The 27597-nt window shown below is 46.1% G+C and overlaps 1 protein-coding gene across 1 annotated transcript in view; it reads left to right on the forward strand.

Moving 5' to 3' along the window:
* Positions 1–27597, forward strand: part of USP54 (ubiquitin specific peptidase 54) — a 233412-nt gene that overhangs the window by 181417 nt on the left and 24398 nt on the right. The window contains 7 exon segments of the mRNA XM_030568176.1: positions 268–407; positions 12959–13132; positions 19231–19350; positions 20503–20589; positions 20592–20694; positions 23168–23386; positions 23388–24604. Of these exon segments, the coding sequence (XP_030424036.1) occupies positions 268–407; positions 12959–13132; positions 19231–19350; positions 20503–20589; positions 20592–20694; positions 23168–23386; positions 23388–24604 (2060 nt within the window).

The following is a 27597-nucleotide window of genomic DNA, read 5'->3' on the forward strand; positions in this document are numbered from 1 at the left end:
CAGATTCCTATGTCAAAGAATAAAACCTTTAGAAAATATCGTTTATTGAGAAGAGGTGGACTCTTTTCCCTCCCTGGGATTTTCACATAGAATCCTTTTAAAATACCTTCTCTTTTGAGACTGAAAATAAGGAGAAGATGAAATGTTATTGCCAGATTGGAAAAATGTAGGGCTGTCTAATACTTCTCCCCAGTACCCTATACCCCTCCATCCCCTGAAAAGATTGGCCAGATGTTAATCCATTGGTTTTCCCTCCTCTTCTTCAAGGGATTCTCATATGAAGCTAGCAGGTGGGTTGGTTCCTGCCTGGCGTAACATCCCAAAGTCGCACAGCAGCAGCATCTTAGAAGTGGAATCTGCTTCATCGACTAGTGGTTGGACAAGCAGCCAGCACTCTGTTAGGAATGGTAAGCTACCTTTTCAAACCCCAAATAGCCACGATCCTGGAGTATAAAATGTATTGAGGTAATTACTTATTCCCTGGGTATTTTTGCCTTCACGGTGAAGGCAGATGCAAAAAAGGGAAAAAGACTTAGGAACCTGGTACAACTTTTGGCTACAGTTCTGGTTTACAGCATTACCAGTCACTACCACTAGGAGTCCAGTGTGCTGGGGGGAGAGATAGCTCAGTGGTCTGAGCATTGGCCTGCTAAACCCAGGGTTGTGAGTTTAATCCTTGAGGGGACCACTTAGGGATCTGGGGCAAAATCAGTACTTGGTCCTGCTAGTGAAGACAGAGGGCTGGACTTGAAGACCTTTCAGGGTCCCTTCCAGTTCTATGAGATAGGTATATCTCCATATAAAAACAGAAGAGCCCCTCCCATCACTGTAATAAGTATCTATACTACAGTGCTTCAGCAGCACAGCTGCAGCATTTCTGATGTGGACATACCCTAATAAACTCTTTTGGTTTAAAATTACACCCCAACCAATATAGTTGAATAGGAACAAAAACTATCATCCATATCCCATAATTTTCACACTTAAAAAAAAAAATCCCATGAACCTGTGTGGTTCTCCTTGCTATCCGCCATCTCTGCTAGAAACATGGAACTTGCACAACTTTACACTATCGTTATGAGTGTTGCAAGCACAGAATGCACAACCTTCTGGTATTAGCAGAGCTGCAAGAACTGCATCAATGAGGCACGTCAGCTTAGTAGTGGACACATTGATTCAGGACATAGTGAAAACCGTTTCAGGGCTGGTGGAGGTGTTCACAGAACAGCTACAAATGCTGGAGTGCCACTTCTGGGCCCAAGAAACAAGCACTGACTGACTGGTGGGATCACATCATTATGCAAATTTAGGGTAATGAGCAGTGGCTGCAGAACTTCTGACTGTGCAAGGCCACATTCGTGGATCTGAGTGCCAAGTTCATCCCATCCCTTCAGCGCAGAGACACCATAATGAGAGCTGCACTGACAGTGGAGAAGTGAGTGGAGATCGCATTGTGGAAACTTGTAACACCAGATCAGAGAGGAATCATTTTAGAGTTGGAAAATCCACTGTGGATGCTGTTGTAATACAAAGGCCACTAATTATCTCCTGCTACACAGACTATGATTCTCTGCAATGTGCGGGACATAAAGGATGGATTTAAAGCAGTTGGCTTCCCAAAGTGTGGTGGAGTGATCGAAGGCACGCACATCCTTATTTTGGCACTAGCCCTCTTTGCCACAGAGCATATCAATAGAAAAGGCTACTTTTCTATGGTAATGCAAGAGTTGATGGATCACTGGGGATGCTTCACTGACATTAGTGGTGGCTGGTCAGGGAAGATGCATGATGCTCGCATTTTTAAGAACATAGGACTATTCAGAAAGCTGCAAACAAGGACTTTCTTTCCCAAGTAGTGGATTATCATTGGTGGTGTTGAAATGCCAATAGTGATTCCAGGGGACCCAGCCTACCCCTTGCTCTCTTGGCTCATGAAGCATGCACAAGCCACCTTGGCAGCAGCAAAGAATGATTCAACTACCAGATCAGTAGGTGCAGAATGGCAGTTGAATGTGCGTTTGGTAGATTTAAGGATTGATGCCATAGTGTACTCACAAGATTGGATCTCTATGAGAAAAATGTCCCGAAAGGAATAGCTGCCTGCTGCATCCTGCATAATATCCTGTGACGCAAAGGAGGAAATGTTGCCACCAAGGAGGAGGGGAGAGGTGGAGTGGATGTCTGCTGAGTCGTAACAGCCAGACACAAGGGCTATTAGAAGAGCTCAACACGGGGCTATCCGTCTCAAGAAGGGTCTGAAGGAGCGCTTTAACAGTGAGCCATAGTAAGACATTGTGATGGACTGTGCTCTACCTGGCTGTGCTCTTCCAGGGCCTGTTAGGAATGTGGTGCTTTGTGTATGTATGTGACTGTAACACTGTCAATGCACCTATTAATGTTGTGGTTCTTGCTATACATCTATGATCACACTTTCTCATGGATCTTATGAGTTGTCACACTGTGCAATAACAGTTGGGGTGCTTTCAGAACTGTTAAACATTCTACTGCATATGTTAGGAATTAATAAAGATGAATTATTTTCCAAAAACAGAATTTAATTGAGTAACAAAACCAGTGCAAAAAAAAAACAAACCCTGTGCAATTTAAAGGAAATAAATTCAAAATGTAATAAATGAATAGAACAGAATGGCCTGGATTCCTGGCACCACATTTGCGGTCTCCACCAATGTAGTATGGATCACCCGATTCGAGGCACCTGTCTCCGTATTCTTGGCATGGTAATGCCTCCCGCCAGCGAACACCCTGATCCCCATCCCCTAGACAGCCCTCAACACTTTGGTGTCCACCAGTACAGCACTGCTCAGCATCAGTCCTTGGTGCCGTTCCTGGGAAAGGAGTTGGTCGTCGTCTTCCAGGCACCAGTCCCCCCAACGAAAAATGAGCCGCCACATGCAAGACCTCCACAGCCTGGTTCCTATAAGGTGATTGGTCTGAGTTGGAGTGGGAGTTTAGCCCCTCACCAAGGAAGCACCGATCACCTTCAGCTCTGGAGGCCAGCACAGCACCTGTGGTGGCTGTGTGGCAGCTGAGCCATTGGCCTGCCCAATGGCCTTGTTGGAACCCATGGGGCATGCCTATGATGCCGGTGCCTTATTCACATTACTCCTCCCCTCCCTATCTGCTTTGTACAAGCCACTACCTGCACCATCAGTAGTGGGCTCAGAATATAGCGCAGACTCCATCATGGGATGGAAAAAGCAAGTGGCAATGCTGAGGGGGCCATGCTCAGTGGGGTAAAGTGCCACAGCCTTTCCCCCCATTGTTGTCTTCGTCCTCTTTGTCACCAGACAAGGCGGTGGCAGGCACCTCCCACAGCAACCCCCCGGCATGACTTTAAGAAGTGCTAGGTGCTCCTCAACAGGGTGGCTTCCAACCGAAACTGGAGACTTGAGGAGCTGGCAAAGCAGTCGGACAGCCTCTTCGACGTGCTATCAGCTGCATCCCCAGCACGGTTCGGTTGCTAGTCCATAGAAGGGGTTCCCAAAATTGCTAAGACAAACCCCCTCATCTATTCCGCCCCTCCGGTGGGCAGAAAAGAAATATTATGTCCCTGCTATGGGGTTTGAATACCTTTATACACACCTGCTCCCTGGGTTTGCTGGTTGTATCTGTGGCCAACAAAAGGGACAGGCAAGGTCAGGTGAGCGCCCCACCTAAGAATAAGGATGCCAAGAGACTGGACCTCTTTGGAAGGAGAACTTATTCAATTGCCAGTCTCTAGTTCTGGGTGTCCAACCACCAGGCTTTTTTGGGGAGGTATAACTTCAATCTATGGGACTCCTCAACAAGTTTAAGAAAGTATTGCTGCAGGACCTTGGCCAGGCGTTTGCCATGTTCTGGGAAGAGGCAAGGCGGGTGGCAAGGGGCTCCCTCCAGATAGCCTGGGATGCTGCCAGTTCAGCTGCCAGAATCGTTGCCTTGGCTGTGGTAATGAGGTTCAGCTCTTGGCTACAATCTTGGATCTGTCCTAAGAAATGCAGTCCTCCATCCAGGACCTTCCTTTTGAAGGCACTGGGCTCTTCTCGGAGTTGATGGATGCTAGGCTGCATGGACCAAAGAGACTCGAGCCGCTCTGTGCTTGCTGGGCCTCCACATGCTGCAGACAGCGAGGGGAAAACAGTTTCAGCCCAATGGGCACACCTAGGTCCTGGAATTCTTTAAACAAACTGCCTTCATGCATCTGACGAAGGGGTATTCACCACGAAAGCTCATGCTCAATACGTGTTAGTCTATAAGGTGCACAGGACTCTTGCTGCTTTTACAGATCCAGACTAACACAGCTACCCCTCTGATACAGGAGGAAGGAAGAAGACAGAGTTTAAACGCTGTTACCCCCTTCCTCTCACTCACCCGCACATCCCGGCCCTGCAAGACACCACTGGGGCCAGAGGCAGGCGTTTTGATGGTGCACTCAAGGTCAGTGCCACAATCAGATCCCAGGATCCACCCTCCTATCTTTTCCTCTACTACCTGTGTCCCTTCCAGTTGACATGGTCATGAGTCCTTAATATAATGTCCTTGAGCTATACCCTGCAGTTCTCGGTCGCTCCCTCCCCACCACCACCTTCCCCCATCCCTCTTCAGGGATCCTTCTCACAAGCAACTCCTTGTTCAGGAGATAGAGAACCTCCTACAGCTGAGGGTGGTAGAGGAGGTCCATTGAGAAATGAGGGGGAAAGGGTTCTATTCCTGCTGTTTCCTAATCCGAAAGTGAAAGGAGACCCAAGACCTATTCTAGACCTGTGACACCTCAATAAATATCTCAAGAAGTTGAAGTTTTGCATGGTCTCCCTAGCCTCCATCATTCCCTCCCTGGATCCAGGAGACTTGTACACTGCCCTCAGTTTGAAGGACGCATACTTTCATATCTCCATCTTCCAAGGGCAGAGATGATTCCACCATTTTGTAGCGGGCCAACGCCATTTCCAATTCACACTGCTACCCTTTGGACTTTAATCGGCCCCGAGAGTATTTACAAGTGTATGGCACCACGAGTCACTTACCTGAGGGGTTGAGGGGTTCGGGTCTATCTGTACCTCGATGACTAGCTCATCAAGGGATGATCTTGGGTGCAAAGGAGCTTCGATCTGGTATGCTCCACCTGTCACAATCAGGGTCTGTTAATAAATAAAAAGAAATCAACCCTGACACCAGTGCAATGGATAGAGTTTCATAGGAATGGTACTCCATTCCATGTAGGTCAGAGCCTTCCTCCCGGAGGCCCATTTCCAGCTATGTCCGACCTGATCTCACATGTGAGGGGCCCACCCACTCACCACTGCTCACACATACCTGAGGTTGTTAGGCACATGGCAGCCTGTACTTACATGGTGCGGCATATGCTATTCCACCTCAGACCCCTGCAGGTATGGCTGGCATCAGTCTATGTCCCCAACAGGCATGATCTAGACTGTGTAGTCAGGATGCTGGACCACATACAGTCATCCCTGGAATGGTGACTGAATCCCAAATCGGTGTTGAAAGGAATCCCCTCACAGCCCTGACCCAGCGATGACCTGGGATGCCTCAGATTTGGGTTGGGGAGCCCACATGAGCAATCTCAGCACACAAGGTTGTTGGTCTTGGGATGATCGCTCACTCCACATAAATGTCAGAGAGCTCAGAGTAGTTCACTTGGCCTGTTGCAGTGTTTTATATCAACGAGCAAGGTCATCACCCCTGTGCAAAAAGCTCTCTGGCCGTGGAACTTCTGTGTGCAACATGCCATTCATCTTGTGGCAGCCCACCTTCCAGGAGCCAGGAATGTGTTAGCAATCACTTCAGCTGGATGTTCTCATCTTGCCACGAGTAGTCACTCCATCCAGAGGTGATCAGTGTGATGTTCCAGAGGTTGGAACTCCATGGGTGGGCCTGTTCGCGTTCCAGGAGAACAGGAAGGTCCCTGTATTCTGCTCAATTCACGGGGTTGACAAAGGCTCCCTGTCTGACACCTTTTTGCTCGTGTGGTCGGGGGCTCTACTATATGCCTTCCAAGAGTCCTCATGAAGATAAAGCAGGACAAGACCAAAGGTAATCCTGATAGCTCCAGATTGGCCTGGCCAACAGTGGTTTTGACCATGCTGCTGGACCTCTTGGTCATGGCTCTGCTGCATCTACCGCTCTCACAGGACTGGCTTTCTCAGAACCCCGGCAGGCTTCTGCACCTGAATCTAGCCGAACTGCACGTGTTGCCTTGGCTGCTTCATGGTTGACTGCGGATGAGCAAATGTGCTCAGCCTGTGTCCAACAAGTCGCATTGAGCAGCAGAAAGCCCTCCATCAGGGCAACCTACCTGGCCAAATGAAAACGGTTCATGTGTTGGACCTCGGACCAAGGTCTTTGGCCTGAACAGGCCTCACGGCATTTGATACTGGACTACCTTCTGCACCTCAAGCTCCAGGGCTTGTCTCTTTCATCGATCAAGGTCCAGTTGGTTGCTATTTCAGCCTTCTAACCTCCATTCCAGGGCAGGTCAGTCTTTGCTCACAACATGACTGTCCGTTTTGTAAAAGGTCTGGAGCAGTTCTATCCTCAAGTCCTCGATCCCATCCCTCCTTGGGTCCTGAACTTCATACTGTCAAGATTCCTTCAAGTCATTGGCCTCTTGTTCCCTTCTTCTGCTCACATGGAAGGGCTCATTTCTCATGGCGATAACATAAGCCCATAGGGTCTCTGAGATTAGGGCACTTACCTCGGAACTACCCTACAAAGTGTTCTACAAGGACAAGGTCCAGCTGTGGCTGCACCCTGCTTTCCTGCCCAAGGTAGTTTGGCAGTTTATATCACCAGCACATATACTTACCAATCTTCTTTCCAAACCCTCATAAGTCTGTTGAAGAACATAGATTACGCTCTCTGGACGTCAGAAGGGTGCTAGCCTTTTACATTGAAAGGACTAAGCCATTCCATAAGTAGACGCAGCTTATTCGTCGCGGGTGACAGACAGAATGAAGGGCCTTCCTGTGTCTGCTCAAAGAATTTCATCATGGATCACCTCCTGCGTCCATTTTTGTTGTGAACAGGCAAAAGTGCCACTGCTGGCTATTGTAACTGCCCATTCAACCGGGGTGCAAGTCTCGTCGGCAGCTTTCCTGGCCCAATTGCTAATCCAAGATATTTGCAGGACCGCTACCTGGTCATCCATCCACATGTTCACATCCCATTACTCACTTTCCCAGCAGGCCTGGGATTATGCTGGCTTCAGTAGTGCGGTAGAGCAAGCCATACGACCGTGAACTCCAAGCCCACATCGAGGGATACTGCTTGTGAGTCACCTAGAATGGAATCAACACGAGCAAGCACTTGAAGAGAAAATTGTTGCCTACCTTGCATAATTATTTTTCGTCGAGATGTGTTGCTTGTGTCCATTCCATTACCCACCCTCCTGCCCCTCTTTTGGAGTTGCAGGCAAGAAGGAACTGAGGGAGTAGGGTTGGTGGAGCCTCATATACCGGTGCATGAGCGCGGCACTCCAGAGGATGCCACAACCAGCCCTACGGATACCGCTAAAGCTAAAAAAATTCCAACAACTGTGCACATGTGCGCACGCACACCTAGAATGAAATGAACATGAGCAACACATCTCGAAGAACAACAGTTACGAAAGATAGGTAACCGTCTTTTCCTTCCCCTGCACTGGGCTTGCCTGTGCTCAACTGACAGCAGTGGCAGATTTCTACATGGGTCAATGTCTCCTGGGCTCCTGGTAGCAGTTCCCTCTGGGGCAGGTGGCCAGTGGGTAGGGCGGCCTGTGCCACAACAGCGCCACCATGCTGAGTGTTGGGCTACCTCCACCATGGGCAACCCCAGCATTTCTATCTTCGGGATCCCTGTAGCAGCAGCTGAAACTGGAGCCCCATTGTGGGGCTGAATGGGAGGCAGGGGAAACCTGGAGCAGCGAATCCAGAGTGGAGTCAGGGTGGGGGAGAAAATCCAGAGTCCAGAATGCAGCAGTGCCGTGGAAGGGAGGAAGGGGCTCCCTGGAGTGCTGGAGTTGTGGGCATGGGGAACTGAGACAGACACAGGACCCCAGGGACATGTATGGGGAGAGAAGGAGAAAGCAGGGGTATAGGGCAAGCAGGGGCACAACAGCCTCTGGGAATGGAGCAGGCAAAGAAGGGGTCAGTTGAGCGGGGTTCCTAGTGGTCAGGGCTGTCCCTAGGGGGATGGAGGCCTGGGAAGGAAGTGACATCACTTCCAGGACCAACCGTGTCGGGAGCAGGTAGGGGAGGCAGTGCCTCCCCAAACAGGCAAGTGTGGCCCCGCCAACACTCCTCCCTCCCGGGCCCTGATTCAGTGGCACCACTGGGCTCCAGGAGGCTGGGGCCACACGACCTGCCTTTCTGGGGCCTGGGAGGCTGTGGTGGCACCACACGCTCTCTCGGCACTCCGGGGCTGGGGAGACTGCAGCAACAGGACCGTGCACTCCCCCTCCCGGCATTCCAGGGCATGTGCTCTCCTTCGGATGGAAGAGGCAGGTCTGGGGGTTGCCTCCCCCAGCCAGAAGTTCACCCAATCTCCATGTGGCGCTAGCCAATCGCATCAGTCTGCAGAGCCCCCCAAAGTGCAGCCTGGAGCGATCGCCCAGATTCGCCATCCGCTAGGGACAGCTCTGCCGGAGGTGGTGGACGCACAGGATAGTTCGCTGTATGGATGGGTAGGAGGTGGGAGCACAGCGTCCCCAGTGGTGCTGCGGTGGGCTACTCTAGCCTCAGGGCTATAGTGGGAGCACGGAACATGCCCCTCCAAAAGGGGTCAAATTTTTATTCCTGCGCAGCACAGAGTCCATCGTAAAGCTGCATGGCTGGCAGAGAAAGGCTGATGGCTTCTCTCTATTGCCACCCTCGCCCCTTTGCCAATCCCAAATCTTGATCTTGGTTTACAACTCATGGGATTTGATAAATACAGTGTGTGGATTGGTCTGTGAGATATAAATTCTGCTTTGGTGTGAGCTCTCCCCCCCCCCCACCCGCAGCCCCTTCCTGCTGGTCCTTGGAGAGGTGATGCTACTTGTTCTCCCCTAACTTCTGGGTTTGGGGAGCTGCCATTCTAGTCCTGCTCTTCACTGCCTTGGCCCCCTCCCAGCATCAACCTCTCACATTCTCTCTCTCTCTCTCGTCCCCCAGAGGTTCCTGTTCCCCACAACCACCCCCTACACTCACCTGCGCTCCCTTCCCCCTCCCATTCCCACTCCTTCTCCCTTACTCTTCTCAGCTTCCCTTCTGGACCCACATTCTCTTGCATTCCCTTCTATCTTCTCCCACACCTCAAGCTCCCCATCCCTCCTTTGCTTGCCACCTTTCCTCCACGTTCCTCAGCACACCCCTCAGTCTTTCTCCTGCTCTGCAGAATCCCTCTGACCCTGCTACATCTTCATATTCCCCAATTCCCCCTCTGACAACTTCCTCCTGCCCCCTCCAGCCCCTGCACACCCTTCTCTCTCCCTTCTGAACACCCATATGATATGGGGGGTTATATTTTTGTATTTTTGTTACATAATGTGATAGTATTATTAAAACATAAGTGTAATGGGTACATAAGAGAGATATTTGCAGTATATTAGGTTAGCACATTTTTTCCGTTGCTATGCACAGATGTTACTGGGACTGATACGCTAAGTCTGGCTGTAATTAGTTTCCTAAGATACTCTCAGTTCAATAGATGGTGGTGAAAAGGACATTTGATGAGATACAACTCACAGAATCAAAATAATATGTAATATCTTTTAAAGGATTGTGAAACTTTAAGGGCATGCATGGAGTTTTTGTATTAATTCATTTTGATACATCCATGTTTTACTGAATGGGGGGTCCCAAGTATTCCTTGTGCCCATGGCCCCAATAAATCTTAATCCGTTTCAGACTGATGGGACTACAGTGGAGTCTCAAACAGGTCCTGGCTCATGGCAGCTGGAATCCCCAGTTGTGTGGTCCCCATCCTCCTTATTCTCCTCCTCTTCACTGTTCATGCCAGAGGCCTGTGACTCGAGCTCCTCCGAGGTATCTACAGTGTCTGAGAGTGGTGCTGGGGTCTCAACCAAGTATGGCATGAAACTCTTCATAAAAGCAGTAGGTCTGTGGATTGGCACCAGATTGACTGTTGGCCTTCCTGGCCTTCTGGCACGCCTGCCACAATTCCTTCGCTTTCACACGGCACTGCTGCTGATCCCTGTCATACCCCATTTCCTGCATCCCTCATGCAAACTAATCATAGATTTCCACATTTTTACAGCTGATCAGTAGCTGTGCCTGCACAGCTTCTTCTCCCCAAAGTTCCTGGAGATCCAATATTGCATGACTGCTGCAGGCTGGAGTGCACCTGAAACGTGTAGCTGGCATAGTTGGGCTGGGCAGTTGCACACAATGATGGAGAGCTACTAGATGTGCGCAGCAAGTTCACAATCAGGGAATGAAAGAAGGAGGACTCCACAATGAGTAACAATTTACTACAACTAGCAAATTCCTAGGCCACTGTCAGCAGAAGCGCAGAAGTAAGGAGGTGGCATGGTATATGGTGTGTTGCCACGGTTACTTCTGTGCTGCTGCAGTGGCTTGTGGTGCCTGGCGTTTGGCCTGTGGCTCAAGGCAGGCTTGTGCTGTCACATGGGGGCTGCATCTTGACAGTGCCCACTGCCCTCCTGCAGTTCCTAGCCACTCCTGGCTCACCACAAGCATTTTGAGAGGAAGTACCAAGCAGTAATAACAATAATAATAAGTGTGTGTGTGTGCGTGTGTGAGAGAGAGAGAGAGGCACGCACACACGCACGCACGCACACACGCACACACACGCGCGCACACACACACACACACACACACACACACACACACAGAAAGAGCCTGTGTGTGATTCTGTTGGGGGATTGTCTGACAGAGTGTCTGTTGGGGAGTGTGTCTCACACACACAGTCTCAATCTGTGTTGGGGGACTGTGAGAGGCAAAGTGGCAGTGGATGTGAGAGCCTGTGTGTGTATGTTAGGGAAGTTTGAGAGACAGTGAGCGCACTGTCACTTTAAGTTCCCCCATTGCCCCTGCTTGGCTTGGCTCCCCTCCCCACCCTACTCCACTCCACTCATGTGGAAGTTTCGCTCCTCCTGGCCCCAGCACCCGCCAGACACCGAGCAGCGCAGGACAGCAGGCAGAAAGGGACTCGGTTCCACTCTGGGCAGCGAGCAGTGGGCCGCACTGCCAGTGACTGGCCCCAGCCACAACACTCTCTGGGCTCCCCGGGGCTGGGGCAGAGCCGGAGCCCTCAGCCAGCCGGCTGAGGAACGAGGGAGGGAGGGGGCAGGGGCGGGGAGAAGCCCGCCAGCCCAGAATGGAGGAGGGACCAGAGAAGAGAGTAGTCCGGCCACAGCCAGCCTGAGGAAGCCCGAGGCTCTTGTGGCACATTTCTGGCTTCGGCACCCTGGGTGTGGTCCCCATTTGCCCAGCCCTAAGGCCGGCCCTCAGAGTTGACGTAGCTTAGGTCAACTTATCCCAGTGTCTTCACTGCGCTGCGTCAAAGGGAGACACTCTCCAGTCATCTTATCTTACTCTTCTCGGAGAGGTGGAGTACCGGGGTCGACCGGAGAGCGCTCTGCCGTCTGTTTTAATGGGTCTTCACTAGACCTGCTAAATTGATCCCTGCTGCATCGATTGCAGCAGCGTTGATCTCCCTGTAGTGGAGACAAGCCCTAACTCAGGCTATGTCTATGCTGCAGGTGCCCTACTGTAGCGCTTGTGGTGGTGACGTTCTAAGCCAACAGGAAAAACTTCTCCCATTGGCTTAACTCCTGCCTCCGTGACAGGTGGTAGCTCTCCTGCTGATATTGTGCTGTCTACACTGACACTAAGGTCAGTGTAACTTAGGTTGCTCAGATGTGTGGATTATTCACACCCCTGAGTGATGTAAGTTATACCTAAGTAACCTGTAGTGTAAATAACATCTCCAAGTGTCACAGGTAAATACAAGATGGAACAGATTGTTTAGCACAAGTAGCTAACACATATTTCAAGGGACCATTCAAAGTGCAGTGGCCTGTTAACATCCCTCCAGTCATGGGGGAGAAAGCAGCTGGAGTTGTTAGTGAAGTATAGACTGTTGTAATAAGCTGTCAATCCAGGCTCCCTATTCAGCCCATTATTTTTAGTGCCTAGCAAAGTTATGAATGTAAGCTCTCAGGCTCATCTTTTGAAAGTGTTGTGCACGTTTCTTTTGAGGATGAAGACTAAGAGTGATCGCTTTGCCTGCGGGCAAATGCTTTTCACAATGTAGTGTGTTTGTCTTTTATATTTTGTCTTTTATGAAAAATATATGAAAATATTTTATATAATTTTTCTGATAAAATATAAAAATATGTTTTGTCCTATATGACAATATACAACATATATATGGATATTTTGTCTTTTATGATAAAATACTTATGCTAAGCAATTGGATCCATCTTGTATTTAGCTGTGACACTCGGAATAAGTTTCCCAGACCTGAAGAAGAACTTTGTGTAGCTTGAAAGCATGTCTCTCTCTCTCGCCAACAGAAGTTGGTCCAATAAAGGATATTACCTCACCCACTCTATCTCTCATTTGGAACATTAAACCAGATAAAATGTACAAAGCACTAGTTAAACGTATAGTGGGGGAAAACTTGCGTTGACAAGAGAGTAGGCTAAAATGATCCAGTAGTCTTTTTCTTTTCTATATCTTTTAGAAAAATTACCGGTAATATACATATATATAATTTGAAAATTAATAAAGTAACTCTTTGCTAAGTGCTACCTTGTATGTGATCTGGATGACATTTGCCTTCATCTTCAGGTTTTCCTTGCTTCCTATTTAAAATGGACTTAGAAGATTTGGGAGGGGGAGCGAAACAAATTCAGTTGTTGATATAGAAAAGTATGCATGTTGGAACGAGGTACCCACTGAAAGTACCCATTGCTGTCTTTGATTGGTGTTTAAAGGTGGAGAAATGCCTGTCCCAACCAAGAGCGAACTGGATGAGTTACAGGAGGAAGTGGCAAGGAGGGCACAGGAACAGGAGCTACTCAGGAAACGGGAAAAGGAACTGGAGGCAGCAATGGGCTTTAACCCCCGTCCCAGCAGGTTCATGGACCTAGATGAGCTGCAGAACCAGGGTAACTTTCACAGACTTGATGTGGCTGACATGGGGATGGGGGTGGTGTACATTTGGAGTACAATATTGCACATGTGGGAGATGGGGAAGGTGTTTTTGATCGATTTTTCCATTAAGAGTCTCTTGCTTTTTCTTCCCCATGACAATTTTACAATTACTCAATAGGTTTCTCCAGTCTGTGAGACAAAAGACGGTCTCTGAATTTATCAGAAATGTGAGAAACAGGAAGAGAATGGTGAACTTGTAATGCCCAGGAATCTAATTTGAAGGGAAAAAAACCCTTATTGTATTCTGCCCAAACACCAAACTCTACCCATGTGAGACACCAAAATCAGGCTTGATCTACACTTAAAATTTAAGTTGATATAGCTATGGCACTTCAGGGTCTGATTTTTTCACACGCCTAAGTGCATAGCTATGCTGATCTAACTCCTGGTATAGCTGCAGCCAGGTTGATGGAAGAATATCATCTCTCCAGAAGGTGGTGTCCCTACAGGGTTAGAAAAGCCTTTTCCATTGGTGTAGACCACATCTACACGACAGGGTTATCAGACATAGCTAGGATGCTACATCTGAGGCATGGTCTACACTACGCGTTTAAACCGATTTTAGCAGTGTTAAACCGATTTAACGCTGTACCCGTCCACACTACGAGGCCCTTTATATCGATATAAAGGGCTCTTTATATCGGTTTCTGTACTCCTCCCCAACGAGAGGAGTAGCGCTAAATCGGTTTTACCATATCGGATTAGGGTTAGTGTGGCCGCAAATCGACCGGTATTGGCCTCCGGGCAGTTTCCCACAGTGCACCACTGTGACCACTCTGGACAGCAATCTCAGCTCGGATGCAGTGGCCAGGTAAAGAGGAAAAGCCCCGCGAAATTTTGATTTTCATTTCCTGTTTGCCCAGCGTGGAGCTCTGATCAGCACGGGTGGCGATGCAGTCCCAAATCCAAAAAGAGCTCCAGCATGGACCGTACGGGAGATACTGAATCTGATCGCTGTATGGGGAAACAAATCTGTTCTATCAGAGCTCCATTACGGAAGACGAAATGCCAAAGCGTTTGAAAAAAAAATCTACAGGCTACACAGTGCTGCGTGACAAGCGTAACGGGAAGCCAGAGACTCAAACGGATGCTCATGGAGGGAGGGAGGGGGTACTGAGGACTCCAGCTATCCCACGGTCCACAGCAGTCTCCGAAAAGTATTTGCATTCTTGGCTGAGCTCCCAGTGCCTGTAGGGTCAAACACATTGTCCAGCGTGGTTCAGGGAATAGCTCGTCAATTTACTTGCTCCCCCCCCACACTTGAAAGAAAAGGGAAAGAAATCATTTCTTGACTTTTTTCAATGTCACCCTATGTCTACTGAATACTGCTGGTAGACGCGGTGCTGCAGCAGTGAAAAGCAGTATCCGCTCCTCTCCACTCCCTGGTGGCAGACGCTACATGCTTGATAACTGCTGAATACCCCTGGCTGGCCTCGGGCGCCTGGGTAAAAATAGGAATGATTCGTGGTCATTCCCAGTAGATGGTACAGAACGGCTAGTAACCGTCTTCATCATAGCCACGGGGGGCTGAGCTCCATCAGCCCCTTCCCTTTCTGGTGTAAAGAAAAGATTCTGTACTGCCTGACTATCATAGCAGCGGGATGCTTGGCTCCTCTTCCCCGCACCACTTAATGTCCTGCCTGGACTGTCATAGCACGGGGAGGCTGCCTCCCCTTCATTTTATCTCACTAACAAGTCACTGTTTCTTATTCCTGCATTCTTTATAACGTCATGGCACAAATGGGGGGACACTGCCACGGTAGCCAGGAAGGTTGGGGGAGGAGAGAAGCAACGGGTGGGGTTGTTGCAGGGGCACCCTCCGTGAATGGCATATAGCTCATCATTTCTGCAGGATCTGACACCGAGCAGCTGTACTCTCTGATACACTGCTTCTCTAGTACACTTGCCCCAAATTCTAGGCAGGACTGACTCTATTTTTAGAAACCATAAAGGAGGGATGACTCGGAGAGTCATTCCCAGTTTGCTTTTGTGCCCCCGGCCGACCTCAGCCAGGGGCACCCATGATAGCAGCAGACAGCACAGAAGGACAGATAACTGTCATCTCATTGCCAAATTACCCTGGCAGCAGATGGTACAGAACAACTGGTAGCCATCTCTGCTATCATGCAAAAGCAAATGAATGCTGCTGTGTAGCGCTGGAGTATCACCTCTGACTGTGGCATCCAGTACACGTACAGTGACTGTAAAAAAAATTAAAAAAAAAAAGGCTGAACGGGATCCATGGTTGCCATGTTATGGCGTCTGCCAGGACAATCCAGGAAAAAATGGCGCGAAATGATTGTCGGCTGTTGCTTTCCCGGAGGAAGGAATGAATGACATTTACCCAGAACCACGCGCGACAATGATTTTTGCCCCATCAGCCACTGGGCTCTCAACCCAGAATTCTAAGGGGCGGGAGAGACTGCGGGAACTATGGGATACCTACGGAATAGCTACCCACAGTGCAACGCTCTGGAAATCGACGCTAGCCTCGGACCATGGACGCACACCGCCGAATTAATGTGCTTAGTGTGGCCGTGTGCACTCGACTTTATACAGTCTGTTTTACATAACCGGTTTATGTAAAATCGGAATTATCCCGTAGTGTAGATGTACCCTTAGTAACTATAGTTCCTATAGTGTGGACATCTCCACTTGCATGAGATCTCTACATTGTTTGTGCTTCTCCATTCTTGCATGGTGATCAACAGTGCAATAATTATCAATGTTGACCTCTAAATTGTTGTCATAAGGGTTTGGTTAATGACCCCCTGAAATGAATAGGGCAATTCGCAGCTCTTCGATCTATCTTCTCAGACTGTCTACAGAATCATGCAGGCAGCTGTACATCAATTATGATTAGTTAATAGTTTTAAGTGTCTGTTCACAATCTTAAGAGTTACTGATTTAACTTTTTTTTTAAAAAATTAACACTCAGATTCTGGATCATAAGGCTGTAGCCTCCATTAAAAAAATCCAGTTCACTGAGTCACTGGAAACAGTCCTAGTTGACTCTGGGTAATGCCCCACTAAGCACATTGTTAGAAACATCTAACTGTTTTAGCATTTCCTTGTTTAAAAAAACAAAGCATACTAGAAAGGCCCATAACAACAAGGAGTGCTATGTAGTTACTTAAGGGTCATAGCCTCTGGCATGATCGCTATGGAGGCTAGATGGCTCCTAAACCTGCTTCATCCTGGGTGGTTTCCCACAATGTTTTATGGCTTCATGGCTTCCTTATGTACAAGACTCCAGAACATTCCTGACCCATTCTGCCTTCCAGTACATGGCTTTACCCATGCAAAGGAGGCCAAGTTCAGAATGCTTAGAGTCTGGTCTTCAGTTCGTGAATCTTAAAGGCCACACGTCTAGACTCTGAAGATGCTGCTGTGTTGACTTACTGATCTACCAGACTTCTTCACATTCAGCTCATGCTCATTTACAAGGTTTCTCTGGAGTTCTTAAAATAGAAGTGTGTGTGGTAGTGAATTGTATAATGCCCAGGTCAAGGAGGCTTTATTTTTTGGTTGAATGAAATATTAATTTTTATAATTGTCATAATGATAAAGGGCAAATGAGCAGATTTTGCTTGAGTTCGTACATTTTCATGAGCAATTTTACAGGCTGTCTATAAATGGCACTAGTCCTGTTGTCCTTAGGCCAGAACACCTAGTTTGTCTTGAGCTTGCCTATTTCTTATGTTTTCCAGGGTTATCATCCTTTTTTTCCCTTTTTCAAAGTTGTTCAAAAACAAATTGTGAGTCTCTTCTCCCTGTTCTTGGATCCTTCCCCATGTGTTCTGCTCTTTTCTTCTCCTCCTAAACCACAGGACCACTGGGCTTCAGCACTCCAACAGCTTCTTACAGTTGTCAGTGTGCACACACAAACTGTGTGCATTTGTGGACAAGAGGCTCTTGTATTCATTTACATTCTGCTGAGTTTGATATGATTTCCCAGGCACCTCTGAATTCAGGTGGAAAAGGTGTGAAGGAGATGAGATGACTAGACAAATAATTGCTGGAAAGGGACCTGTAAACATGCAACACAGTTTGGTCACAGCATGCTGAGACAAATTTATGACACACATGCTGTACTCTATGGTTTTTCTCTGTGCAGCAGTAGTTGCTTTTGACAATTTTTGAAAAATCCACACCCCGGAGCAACATTGTTAAGACAACCTAAGCTCCTGTGTAGACACCGCTAGGTTGATGGAAGAATTCTTTCATCGGCCTAGCTACTGCTGCTTAGGGAAGTGGATTATCTATGTCACTGGGAGAACCCCTCCTGTTGGCATAGGTAGTGTCTCACTGAAGTGCTACAGCGGTGCTGCTGTAGTGTTTTCAGTGTTGACAAGCCTTCGGGCTTGCCATAAAACGAAGGATTCTGTTTCCAAAAACTTTTGAAGTTTCAACATTTGGTTTCATTCCCTTCAGAACAAAAACTAGAGTCTGAAGTTTTCACAAAAGCCAGTCATTCCCCAACTCCCCCTCAGAATAGCCAGTAGCCCAGTGCTCAGGGCATTCAGCTGAAATGGGGGAGACCCAGCTTCCTCTCTCTGCTCTGCCTCATTAGGTCAAGGACCTGAAGCTGGATCCTCACTATCTCAGGTGAGTTCCCTAACCAGTGGGTTATTGGCTTTTCTGGGGCGGGGAGTGGATATGTCTCTCTCTCTGTCACTGTCACCAGAAATTCCATCCTGGACCTGAAAAATCTTCCTGAAAACATTTGAATTGAAACATACATTTCTTCAACAAGTTTGTTTCTGACTAATCAGCATGTTCTGACAGAAAAGCAATTAATCAAAAAATTCTGTTAACAATCACATGAATAAGTCACTCTAAGAGACTAGCTACAGGCTGTGATTTACAGTAGAACTACTGCTCCAGACATCAGTTTAGCATCTAATAATACTTGATTTGCAATCTTACCTGCAAAGTAGTAGAAGTAGCACTGATTGGAATTTGGAGATATAATGCCAAAGTTTGCTCTGTTACCTTGGTGTAAATTGAAAGTAACTCAGCTGAAGTCAGTGGATTTACATGGTTATAGCAGAGTCCTGCCTACAGTAGAAAGCTTAAATAAGATGTGATTTTTAAACAGACTAAGTTAAACTAATATAGCCCTCTATGTTAGACACACTTCTTTCAGTTTAAGTGTGGCTTCTTTGGGTTTAGGATAAATTGATTCTTAATTGATGTAAATAAATTGATCTTTTGCACCATTCAACTAAATCCATTTAAAATCACATCATATGTTAAAGCATTGCAACTTTCTGCTGTAGACAAGCCCAGAAAACAGAATTTGATTGACAGTCTGGTATTTTCTTTCATGCAGTCTTATTTATTTACAAGAAATGTACAAAGTCCTGCTTCTCTGCACACAGGAGGACCAAGAACAAAAGGAGCAATATCTTAGCCTACAGTCCCAAGCCTGTTTACCCAAAAACCAGTCCCAAAATCTCTCTTTCTAGCTTTTTCCAGGGCCACACTATGCTCATAGGCTACTGCTTGGCTTTCTTGCTTTTTGCCTCTGCCTGTTTCTGTTATGTACACATGCACATGCGCGCACACACACACTTACTTTACCCAAAACAATCTACAGCAAAAGCCCCTCCACTCATCCAGTGTAAAACTCCTGGGTGGGTTTACACTCCTTTTATCTGAGGTGGGGTGCTTATGATTACCTGATCCTGACAGTTATGTTAATTGAAGGGTATGCCTAGTCTCAGAGGTTTGTGACTCATGCAGTCCCCAGTGCCTCGCAACATCATAATACCCTAGGGTGACCAGACGTCCAGATATTTAGTTGTTTATCCCATGTCCCAATCGATGTTTGTCCTGATGTGTCCCGATATTATTTTGTTCCTCTCATCTGGTCACCCTGTAATACCCTTTAAAGAGGAAATGAGAGTCTGGGAAAGGTACAGCCTCGACAGAAGAGCTACTACAAATGACTCCTTTATAGAAGGGTTTTGTACTCACAAATGGGAGGGAGGGTAAAGGAGAAACAAAAAAAGAATGCAAATGAAATGAAGAGTGTTGCCCATTGCAGGAAGGAGTGATGGCTTTGAGAGGTCCATGCAGGAAGCAGACTCAATCTTTGAAGAGTCGCTGCATCAGGAGCAGAAGGGAGATTGTGCTGCAGCTTTTGCTCTCTGTAACGAAGCTATATGTAAGTAACTCTAATTGCCTGAGCTACTGTGCTTTTGACAGTTTACTAATATCACAGAACAGGACTGTAAAATTTACTGACTAGTCATCTGAAATTCTCAGGTGGGAAAATGGGGAGTGTGCTAGCCATACTAGTATGCTTGGAGCTAGTACCTCCTCTTTCTAAGCACCCTGGTTTCTGGATTTTAGTCCCTTCCAGCACCCTGGTTCCCTCTGGGCTATTATCTCTAGTGCAATGGGATGTTAGTTTGTCCCTCTTGCTGCTAACTGGTAGGTGACTCCCTCACCTGCATTCCTATACCTAGTAAGCAGTTTTCCCAATAAAGAGACCAGTTTGCAAAGAGTTTAAGCCCTAAACATGCCAGCACAGCACAGCACAGCATGTAGAAAAGGAGCATATGAGAAGATGACGCTCCAGTCACCAACAAGAAAAGGAATGAACTATGCTGTACTTATTCACATCTCAGGAGGAACAGATGACCTCAAGATTTCGAAGGGCTAAATATTGCTGTGAATTATGGTAGTTATGTGCTATTGCATTTTTTTTGTTTTGATATGTTATAATTTAATTGGCTGGCTATCCCACCCCAACCTCCATTCCCCACTTGCTGGTTAGTAAGATTGAAAACAGAGCAGGTAGTACCATGGATTTGCAAAGGCAAAAATATGGTTATAGAAATTGGCTTTTCTGTGTTACAAAACGAGGGTCAACATACCCATGAAAGCTCTGTTAGTCTGCACCCCACCTGGCTATACCCTGATTTCACATCCCGACCAGGTTCCCTTGCACATAAAAGGATCATGATATGGGAATAAGGAGTTGTATAGATGGAAGACTGAGAATGAAACAGTATTTGTGTGAGGGCTGGAGAAAGACCCACCCCGTGTTAGGGGGAGGAGGGGTTGGCTAAAAACTAGATTTTTCTTTTGACTCATTTTGATTTAGTTTCAGTTAACCTGTTTGGACACCTGGCTACCTTGAATGTGCATTAATGGAAAGGAAAGCATCCCTGTAAACTTATCTGTGGCAGCATTTGCATGGTCCATGTTTTATGTTCTTGCTACATCTTTTTTTCTTTTTCTTTTTTCTTTTTTCAATTTTAGTCTTTTTTTTCTGTTTTTTGTTTCTGCTATGTTTTCTTTTGCATTTTAGCTAAACTAAGACTTGCCATGCATGATGCCAGCTCTAGCACTCACAGCAGAGCCCTAGTCGATAAGAAGCTACAAATCAGTATCCGAAAGCACGGAGCCTCCAGGATCGCATGCAGCAACAGTCATCGCAGCAGCCGCCGCCACCGCCAACCTGCCACCCACCACAGGGGGGCATCATGACCCAGTCTGCAAGGTAGTCCAAGTATATCACAGTACACCAGTTCTGATCCGCACCTACCAGTAGCATGGTCTGGAAAGAAGTAGTGAACTGTGTGTTCCCCCGGTTACTCAAGATCCTGTAGTGTTCTTCCTCATGGCATTCTCAGATCATACCATGTTATAGGAGAGCGCACTTCAGTGCATCCATGGTCTTAGCTGGCCAGGTTATGTGCAGCAAGTCAAAACATGGCCTGTAATAGATGTTTTTAGAAATTAATTCTGACTTGCTGATAGAAAAGACGTGCATCAAGAGAGAGAATGCAATAAATATATGACCTGTTAAAAGGAGAGGTGTGTTTTAAGGTGAAATAAAAAGCTTTAAAAAAGAAAAATTAGCAAATATCTTCAGGGCTCAATTCAGTTAAGCAGTATTATAATGAATGCCCTGAAATAACTACCAAGAGGAGGGCAGTTACATGTTTGCAGTGCTCTTAACAGTGAAAAATGCATTGAATCTTTTCTTCTAGCCCACCTTTTCTTTGGTGCACTGGTGCAGTTCTTGGAGAAAAAGGTTCATTCATAATCCATCCTTGCCTTGTCACCTTTCTGTTGTTTCCTGACCACTGTTCCTGACGCCGCTTCCATTCTGCAACCAGGTTCTCTGCCTCCCAGCTGCCTCTAGTCTGACTTAGCAGCCTCTCCAGTTTCCTCAGCAGGACACTTTCTTTTCTACTTTTCTCCTCCATTCTGTGTACTCCATTTTATTCTCTGCTCCCACATCTTATTCAGCCCATCCTAGTTCCCTATTGTAACACCATTCTACCCTTTTCTGCCTGCCATCCCCAACACCTCTAGAATCCTCCTTATCCAGCTTCCTGGCAGCTTCTCCACCTATTTCTTTCCTTCTTCCACTTCACCCACTACATGCTGTGTGACCAAATGCCTAGGTGGAATCTCATGTGAGCGTCCCTTTTAAAAACACTGCAGGGAAATAAGTGCTGAAATCCGTACCTGAAAAGGCTATAATTCAGGGTTCCATTCTGTTCTTGAAGCTGTTGAATTATGTACAAAGAAAGCAGATCCCTGTGCTAATTAGAGGTCCACAATGCCCTCAGTTGTAGGAGAAACGCCAAAACCTGACGTCGGGCACTGGCAGTGTTGTTTTGTTTTTTTTTTTTAAAGCATTATACCTTTAAACATATCTTTCTACACATGAAACTAAAATATATTGCGTAAGTGCCCATTCCTGCTAAAGGAACAGCCCTATCAGAAAAATATTATTTTGTACAATAAGTTTCTACTGCAGTGAGTTTTAACTCTGCAGTCAGTGAGACATGTCTGCTTGTATCTTGATTTTTGTGCCTTTATTTTGATATACATCATCATTATAAACAGCACAAAGTTTATTATTACTCAAACCTAAGATCATACTCCCCCATGAATGCTCTGTTGGATCTTCTGCATGATGGTAGCTTTGATTTCTAGATCTGCATGAGGAGACAAACTGGTAGGATTGAAGTCACACAATAGTCTTTTTTGTCCCTGTAGGAAATAATTATCCTAACTATGCACCACTGTTTAGCTGCACAGCGTTGTCATTCTGCATATCCAGATTAAGGTTAGAGCATTATTCTAACCAACACTAAGTGCGGCTTTAAGCAGCAGAAGTAGTTTTCAGTTTGACAGCTAGCTGGGCTATAGCTGTCTATCAGAGTTGTTTCCAGTCTTCTGTTTTTATTCATATCGCTGACTCATGTGACTTTCTGGTTGCATATTATAATGCTAATTAATACAGAAGAAATACAAAGTGACCCAAGGACATGCACAGTTTATATTTTATGCTAGACATGTATGCATGGTTTGTAATGCTTTTAAATGCTTCCTTTAATGTATTGGATAAATTACTCAAAGCTGGGGGGAAAAAAGAGGGGAAGGAAACTGAGGGAAATGTATTGCATTCTATTTCTATTCCTTTCCTTCCCAAAGTTATTTCCCATTACTTTAGGAAAGAGAACCTGAGTGGAATGTTGCCTATTTATGTTAAGGTCATAAACATAATGCTTCTCTTGTATGGTTTGTAGAAATCCTGGAGATACTGATTTTGCGGGGAACTTGTAATACTTAATTTAAATTTATTTTTATTATTTATTTTTATAATGTACACACACACACACACACACAAGCTCCTAGCCAAAGTGCTCAGTGTGTTGTACAATATTTGTAAAAATATAACAGTAAAATCTTATAATAAAAATAACTTTTAAAATTTGAAATGAATAAAATAGATTGAGTTGTGAGGAAAAAAAAAAAAGTTGTGAGGAAATAAAATGCAGATGTTGTCAAATTAACAAAAGCAATTATTTTGGGTGGGAAGTTTTTAATTTGTGTTTGTGCAAAGAGAAGTGGATTGAGGTGGATGTTAAGGGGGAGCAAGTTCCACACCTTAGGGATAATTCAAAAAAAGAAGAGAGTTACTAATAATTAGTTACCATTTCTATGTATTTTAGTGAACAGACTGGCCCGCTCCAAGTACTGCTGAGCCGAGAGGTATCACTGGAACCCAATGGAGAAGTGGAATTCGGGTCCAGTTCTTTCTTCAACCCACCCGCTTCCTGCCATGAAGTGCACTCATCATTATATCCAGAGTCTTCCTCCCTACCCGTTCCTGCAAGCAGTCCTCCAAATAGGACCTTTCCTAACTTCCGGGCTGCTTCTGCTAATTTGATGCCAAGCTCTCTCTCTTCCGTTTGGGCGTGGGTTGGCTGAGAGACCCAAAAAAACTGAGAATGATACCCACCATGTTATGGAGCTTGATGGGGCACCTGCCAAAGGGCTGAAAGACTATAGGGGCTGCAACAGCAAGTTAGAAGAAGTTCATGACATTACAGCTGTTCTCACACCTCAGCATAAAATTAAATTTAATACAGTCAACTCTGTGTCTTTGCCTACACTAGTCCCCTGTCCCCATCCAGCGCAAGCATCATCTCCCAATAAAAGCAGTCTGCATAGTCCTTGCTTCAGTCTGTCAAATTCTCCAGTGCCCATTAGCATTGATCAGGTAGGGGGCTATCATTCCATGATCTCTGCTGCTTCATCTCTGTCACTTCAGTGCCCCCCGGTTCCCTTACAAAGAGCGAACAAGTACCCTAGAACAAACAGCCGTGAAACTTTGCTGCTCCCACAGGATGACTTCAGCAACATGGAGACTTGCAAATCTAAGACCCATAGCTCAAAAGGGCATGTTCGTTCCCTGGCAGAGCAGTTTCAGAGACTGCATGGGGTCTCTCAGAAAGAAGGTGCACATGAGAAAGGGTGGACTGCTGCAGTCTGTCAGGATGAGAAGTCTCCAAGGCTGATACAGGAGTCATTCACCAATTCTTCAACCTCAGGCTACAGGCAATTAATTCCTCAAAGTCAAGAAAACAGAACCCAGTCTTCCGAAAAGTTGCATTCATCCTTAGATGTTAGGGATGGGTTTGCTTCCATGGAGGGTTTTAGCACTCAACTCATTACCTCTAAGAGTCCTGGATCGCACAGTGAAGACCAGTGTAGAAGAGGTGGACAGAATGTAGCTGACCCTGCACTCTCCCAGGAAAGGAGCACTCATGCAGGAGGTGTGAGACAAATAGATGATGGAACTGCCACTGGCATGGGTGCTTCTGTGCCTGTGGACTGCTGGGTGGACAATGTCACCAGGTATTACAGTTCTCAACTGGACTGTAAAAATACAGAATGGCTTCCTGTGGCAGGGAGAAATCCACCCCTTTCTGATCACAGAACAGTCAGAGATGACCTGAATGGGACCCCAGTTCAGTTTCACCCACAGTGGAATCAAGACACAGAGCAGGAGATCTCTGAGTTGGAGTCCCTCTATCAGGCTAGCCTAGCTGGTAGGCCTGTGTTGGGAAGACTGGACAATTCCAGGTACCCATTGAGCAAGCCAGGTGAGAATTCTGCAACTGTATTACATCTGGGTAATGTTTAATCCCCAAGCAAGACTTGGACCTTGCCTATACACAAACTTCCACTAGTTTAACTAAAGGTGTGTTTTTAAACTGATTTACTGAAACAGGTGCTTTTGTGTGCAGACATTCTTATTTCACTTTGAGAATGGCTTATTTTGCTTTATCTTACTAAAATAATTCCCTTTTAAACTGAAATAAGAGTATCTGCAGAGAACTTGCACCTATTTAACTACATTTGTTTAAAAACATACCTTTAGTTAAAACAGTGGAGGTTTGTATGTAGACAAAACCTTGGCTTGAATGAGAAGAGTTCAGATTTGAACTATATGGCAAATCAGGATGAAGGAGGGACAGATTTCTGTCATGCTTTGTAAGGTGCCATATTAATGCACCTAAAGTGGGCAAGAATGCAAAGTGTCTACACCCTCGAGTATTATATTTGTGTTGCTTATGTATGTGTAGAAAATACATCACATCTGGTTTAAAACCATTCACGAAGAGTGGTTATTGACTAAAAATTTCCACACCATAGAATTTGTATCAATAGATGTAAAACAGTCATACAAAAATGTTGATTGTTCATATTTTATATCTTTTTTCCTCCGAGTACCCTCTGCACATTCCTACTTGTGGATCACAGCATCTGTGTCTCAAGCTCTTGGAATCTTCTAGTGAGCAATGTCCTTTTGAGCCACTTACTCTTCCCTCCCTAGGTAGGGTTTCAAGGGTGTAAAAAGGGGAGTGATCCCAGCCACCCTTCACTTCCTTCTAATCCCCAAAGGTCCAATGAGCTCAGATTACATGCAGTGTCCTCGATGTATCCCTCAATGTGTTTTTTTTTTCCTTCTGCCCTTCAGGGACTATATTTTTTATTTTTGTAGTTATCAGTTACGTAATCAGCTTTTCTTAAGAAAGAGAAGAAAAGAAGTGGAAAGAAGGATGACAATCTGACACAGGTGTTGGCTGGACCTGTAAAAATGAGAGAGACCCCTCATCTGACAGAGAGACTTTTCAGGCCTTGTTGACTAAATCTGTCTATCTGGAAATCCAGCATCAAGTCTTGAGATACCCCTCACCAGAATGGTTCTGTGCATGATACAAGTGGAATGAAAGTCCTTGGCTTAATCTTGGTTGACAAAATCCTGTTGTAAGGATCCAGCACTGTTAACTCTGGAGAACCACTTGATAAAGTAGTTCAGTTTCCCCAGATCTTTCCAAGTTTGACTATGTCCAGTGCTGAGGACCTGCCACCTTCACCTCTTGGAAACCACTTGGAAAAGTGATTAAGTGCCCACCGTGATCTGCAGTGAGCACCCCAGACCTCGATGCCCTGATCTAGTCATTGATTCTGCTCTTAGCTTGAAGTTCCTGGATCCATCTGAATTGACTAATGGTTCAGCACCACTGATACTGGAAAATCACTTGCTAAAGTGTTCGTGTTACATATGAGTGGCACTGAGGTCTATGGATTGACCAGTCTGACCAATTTCAATGACTAGGGTAGGACACCATTGACTGTGAATTTAGTATAATTGGAACCAAACTCTCTGGATTGACGAAGTCTAGTGCTGTCAACTGCAGTTTTCAAAAGGACCAGAATCTCATCCTAATTTGGGGTCCGGCCACTGTAACATACCTAGAGTACAATCCATTCTAATAAGTAATGTGTCACTCCTCCCTCTAACCTGGGGTTGCCCTTACATGGCTTTGCTGTTGTAGCCTCCAGTCTGGACTGCTTACAAACAGCCTCCACCATGCAAGTCACTCTTAGCTATATCTCTGTGTGTGCTGCAGCCAGCCGCCACACTTTTTCTCTTACCAGCCTTGGTTATACTGCAGGTGACCCTAGCACTCTCCAAGTCTTAGGTTTTCCACCAGAAATATAGGTCCTGTACTGCCTAGCCCTCTCCTAGACAGTACAAATTCTATAAAATCTGTATTTCTTTAATAGATATATGTACACTTTTTACCTCACATGGAGTTTCCCAGACACTTCAGTTTAAACACACTGGATTAAATAAAACATATTTATTAACTGCAAACAGAGAAATTTTAAGTGAATACAAGCAATGCGGCATAAAAGTCAGAAATGGTTACAAGAAAAATAAAGATAAAATACAACTAGTGCCTAACTTAACAAGCTATGTTAAATTCAAAGCAAAGTTTTTCTCACCACATGCTCTCAACAATCTTACTGGCCAAACTTCTTAGAATAGCTCAGTGGTTTGAGCATTGGCCTGCTAAACCCAGGGTTGTGAGTTCAATCCTTGAGGGGGCAATTTGGTGCGAAATTCTGTCTGGGGATTGGTCCTGCTTTGAGCAGGGGGTTGGAGGTTGGACTAATGACCTCCTGAGGTCTCTTCCAGCCCTGATATTCTATGATTCTGTTTAATGGCTGCTTCCTTTGGCCATGTCTACACTAGAGAGCTTACAATGGTACAGCTCTACTAATGCAGCTGTGCCACTGTAAGATCTCCCTTGTGGCTACTCTATGCTGACAGGAGAAAGCTCTGCCATCAACATAATGAAACCACCTCCAACAAGCAGCGGAAGCTGCTCCAGCCGAGCATCCACACCATAGCACTGTCCACACCAGCGCTTCTGTCAGTGTAACTTATGTTGCTCAGGGATGTGTTTTTTCACACCCCTGAGTGACATAAGTTATACCATCAAAAGGGCTCATGTAGACATAGCCTAGGTCCATTCTCATGCAGTAAATCAATGGATAGAGAAGGAGGAGGAGGGGATGCCTTGGGGTGTCTGCCCCATCTTTTTATAGTCCTGTCCCTCCTTTGAAAAGCATTCCTTACTTCCAGCTGGGAGTAAGGTGATAGGCAGTCTGTATGAAAGGAAACTTCATGCAGTTTTTTTGTTAAGATGTAGGTTTTTGCTCCTACCTCTTTCCTGCCAAAGAATGGCCACTTAGCAGGTAATGGCCCTTCTGCCTTGTTTACAGCTGGCTGAGGTGTCAG

This window comes from Gopherus evgoodei, chromosome 7 (genome assembly GCF_007399415.2).
Source record: "Gopherus evgoodei ecotype Sinaloan lineage chromosome 7, rGopEvg1_v1.p, whole genome shotgun sequence".
NCBI classification, from domain to species: Eukaryota; Metazoa; Chordata; order Testudines; family Testudinidae; genus Gopherus; species Gopherus evgoodei.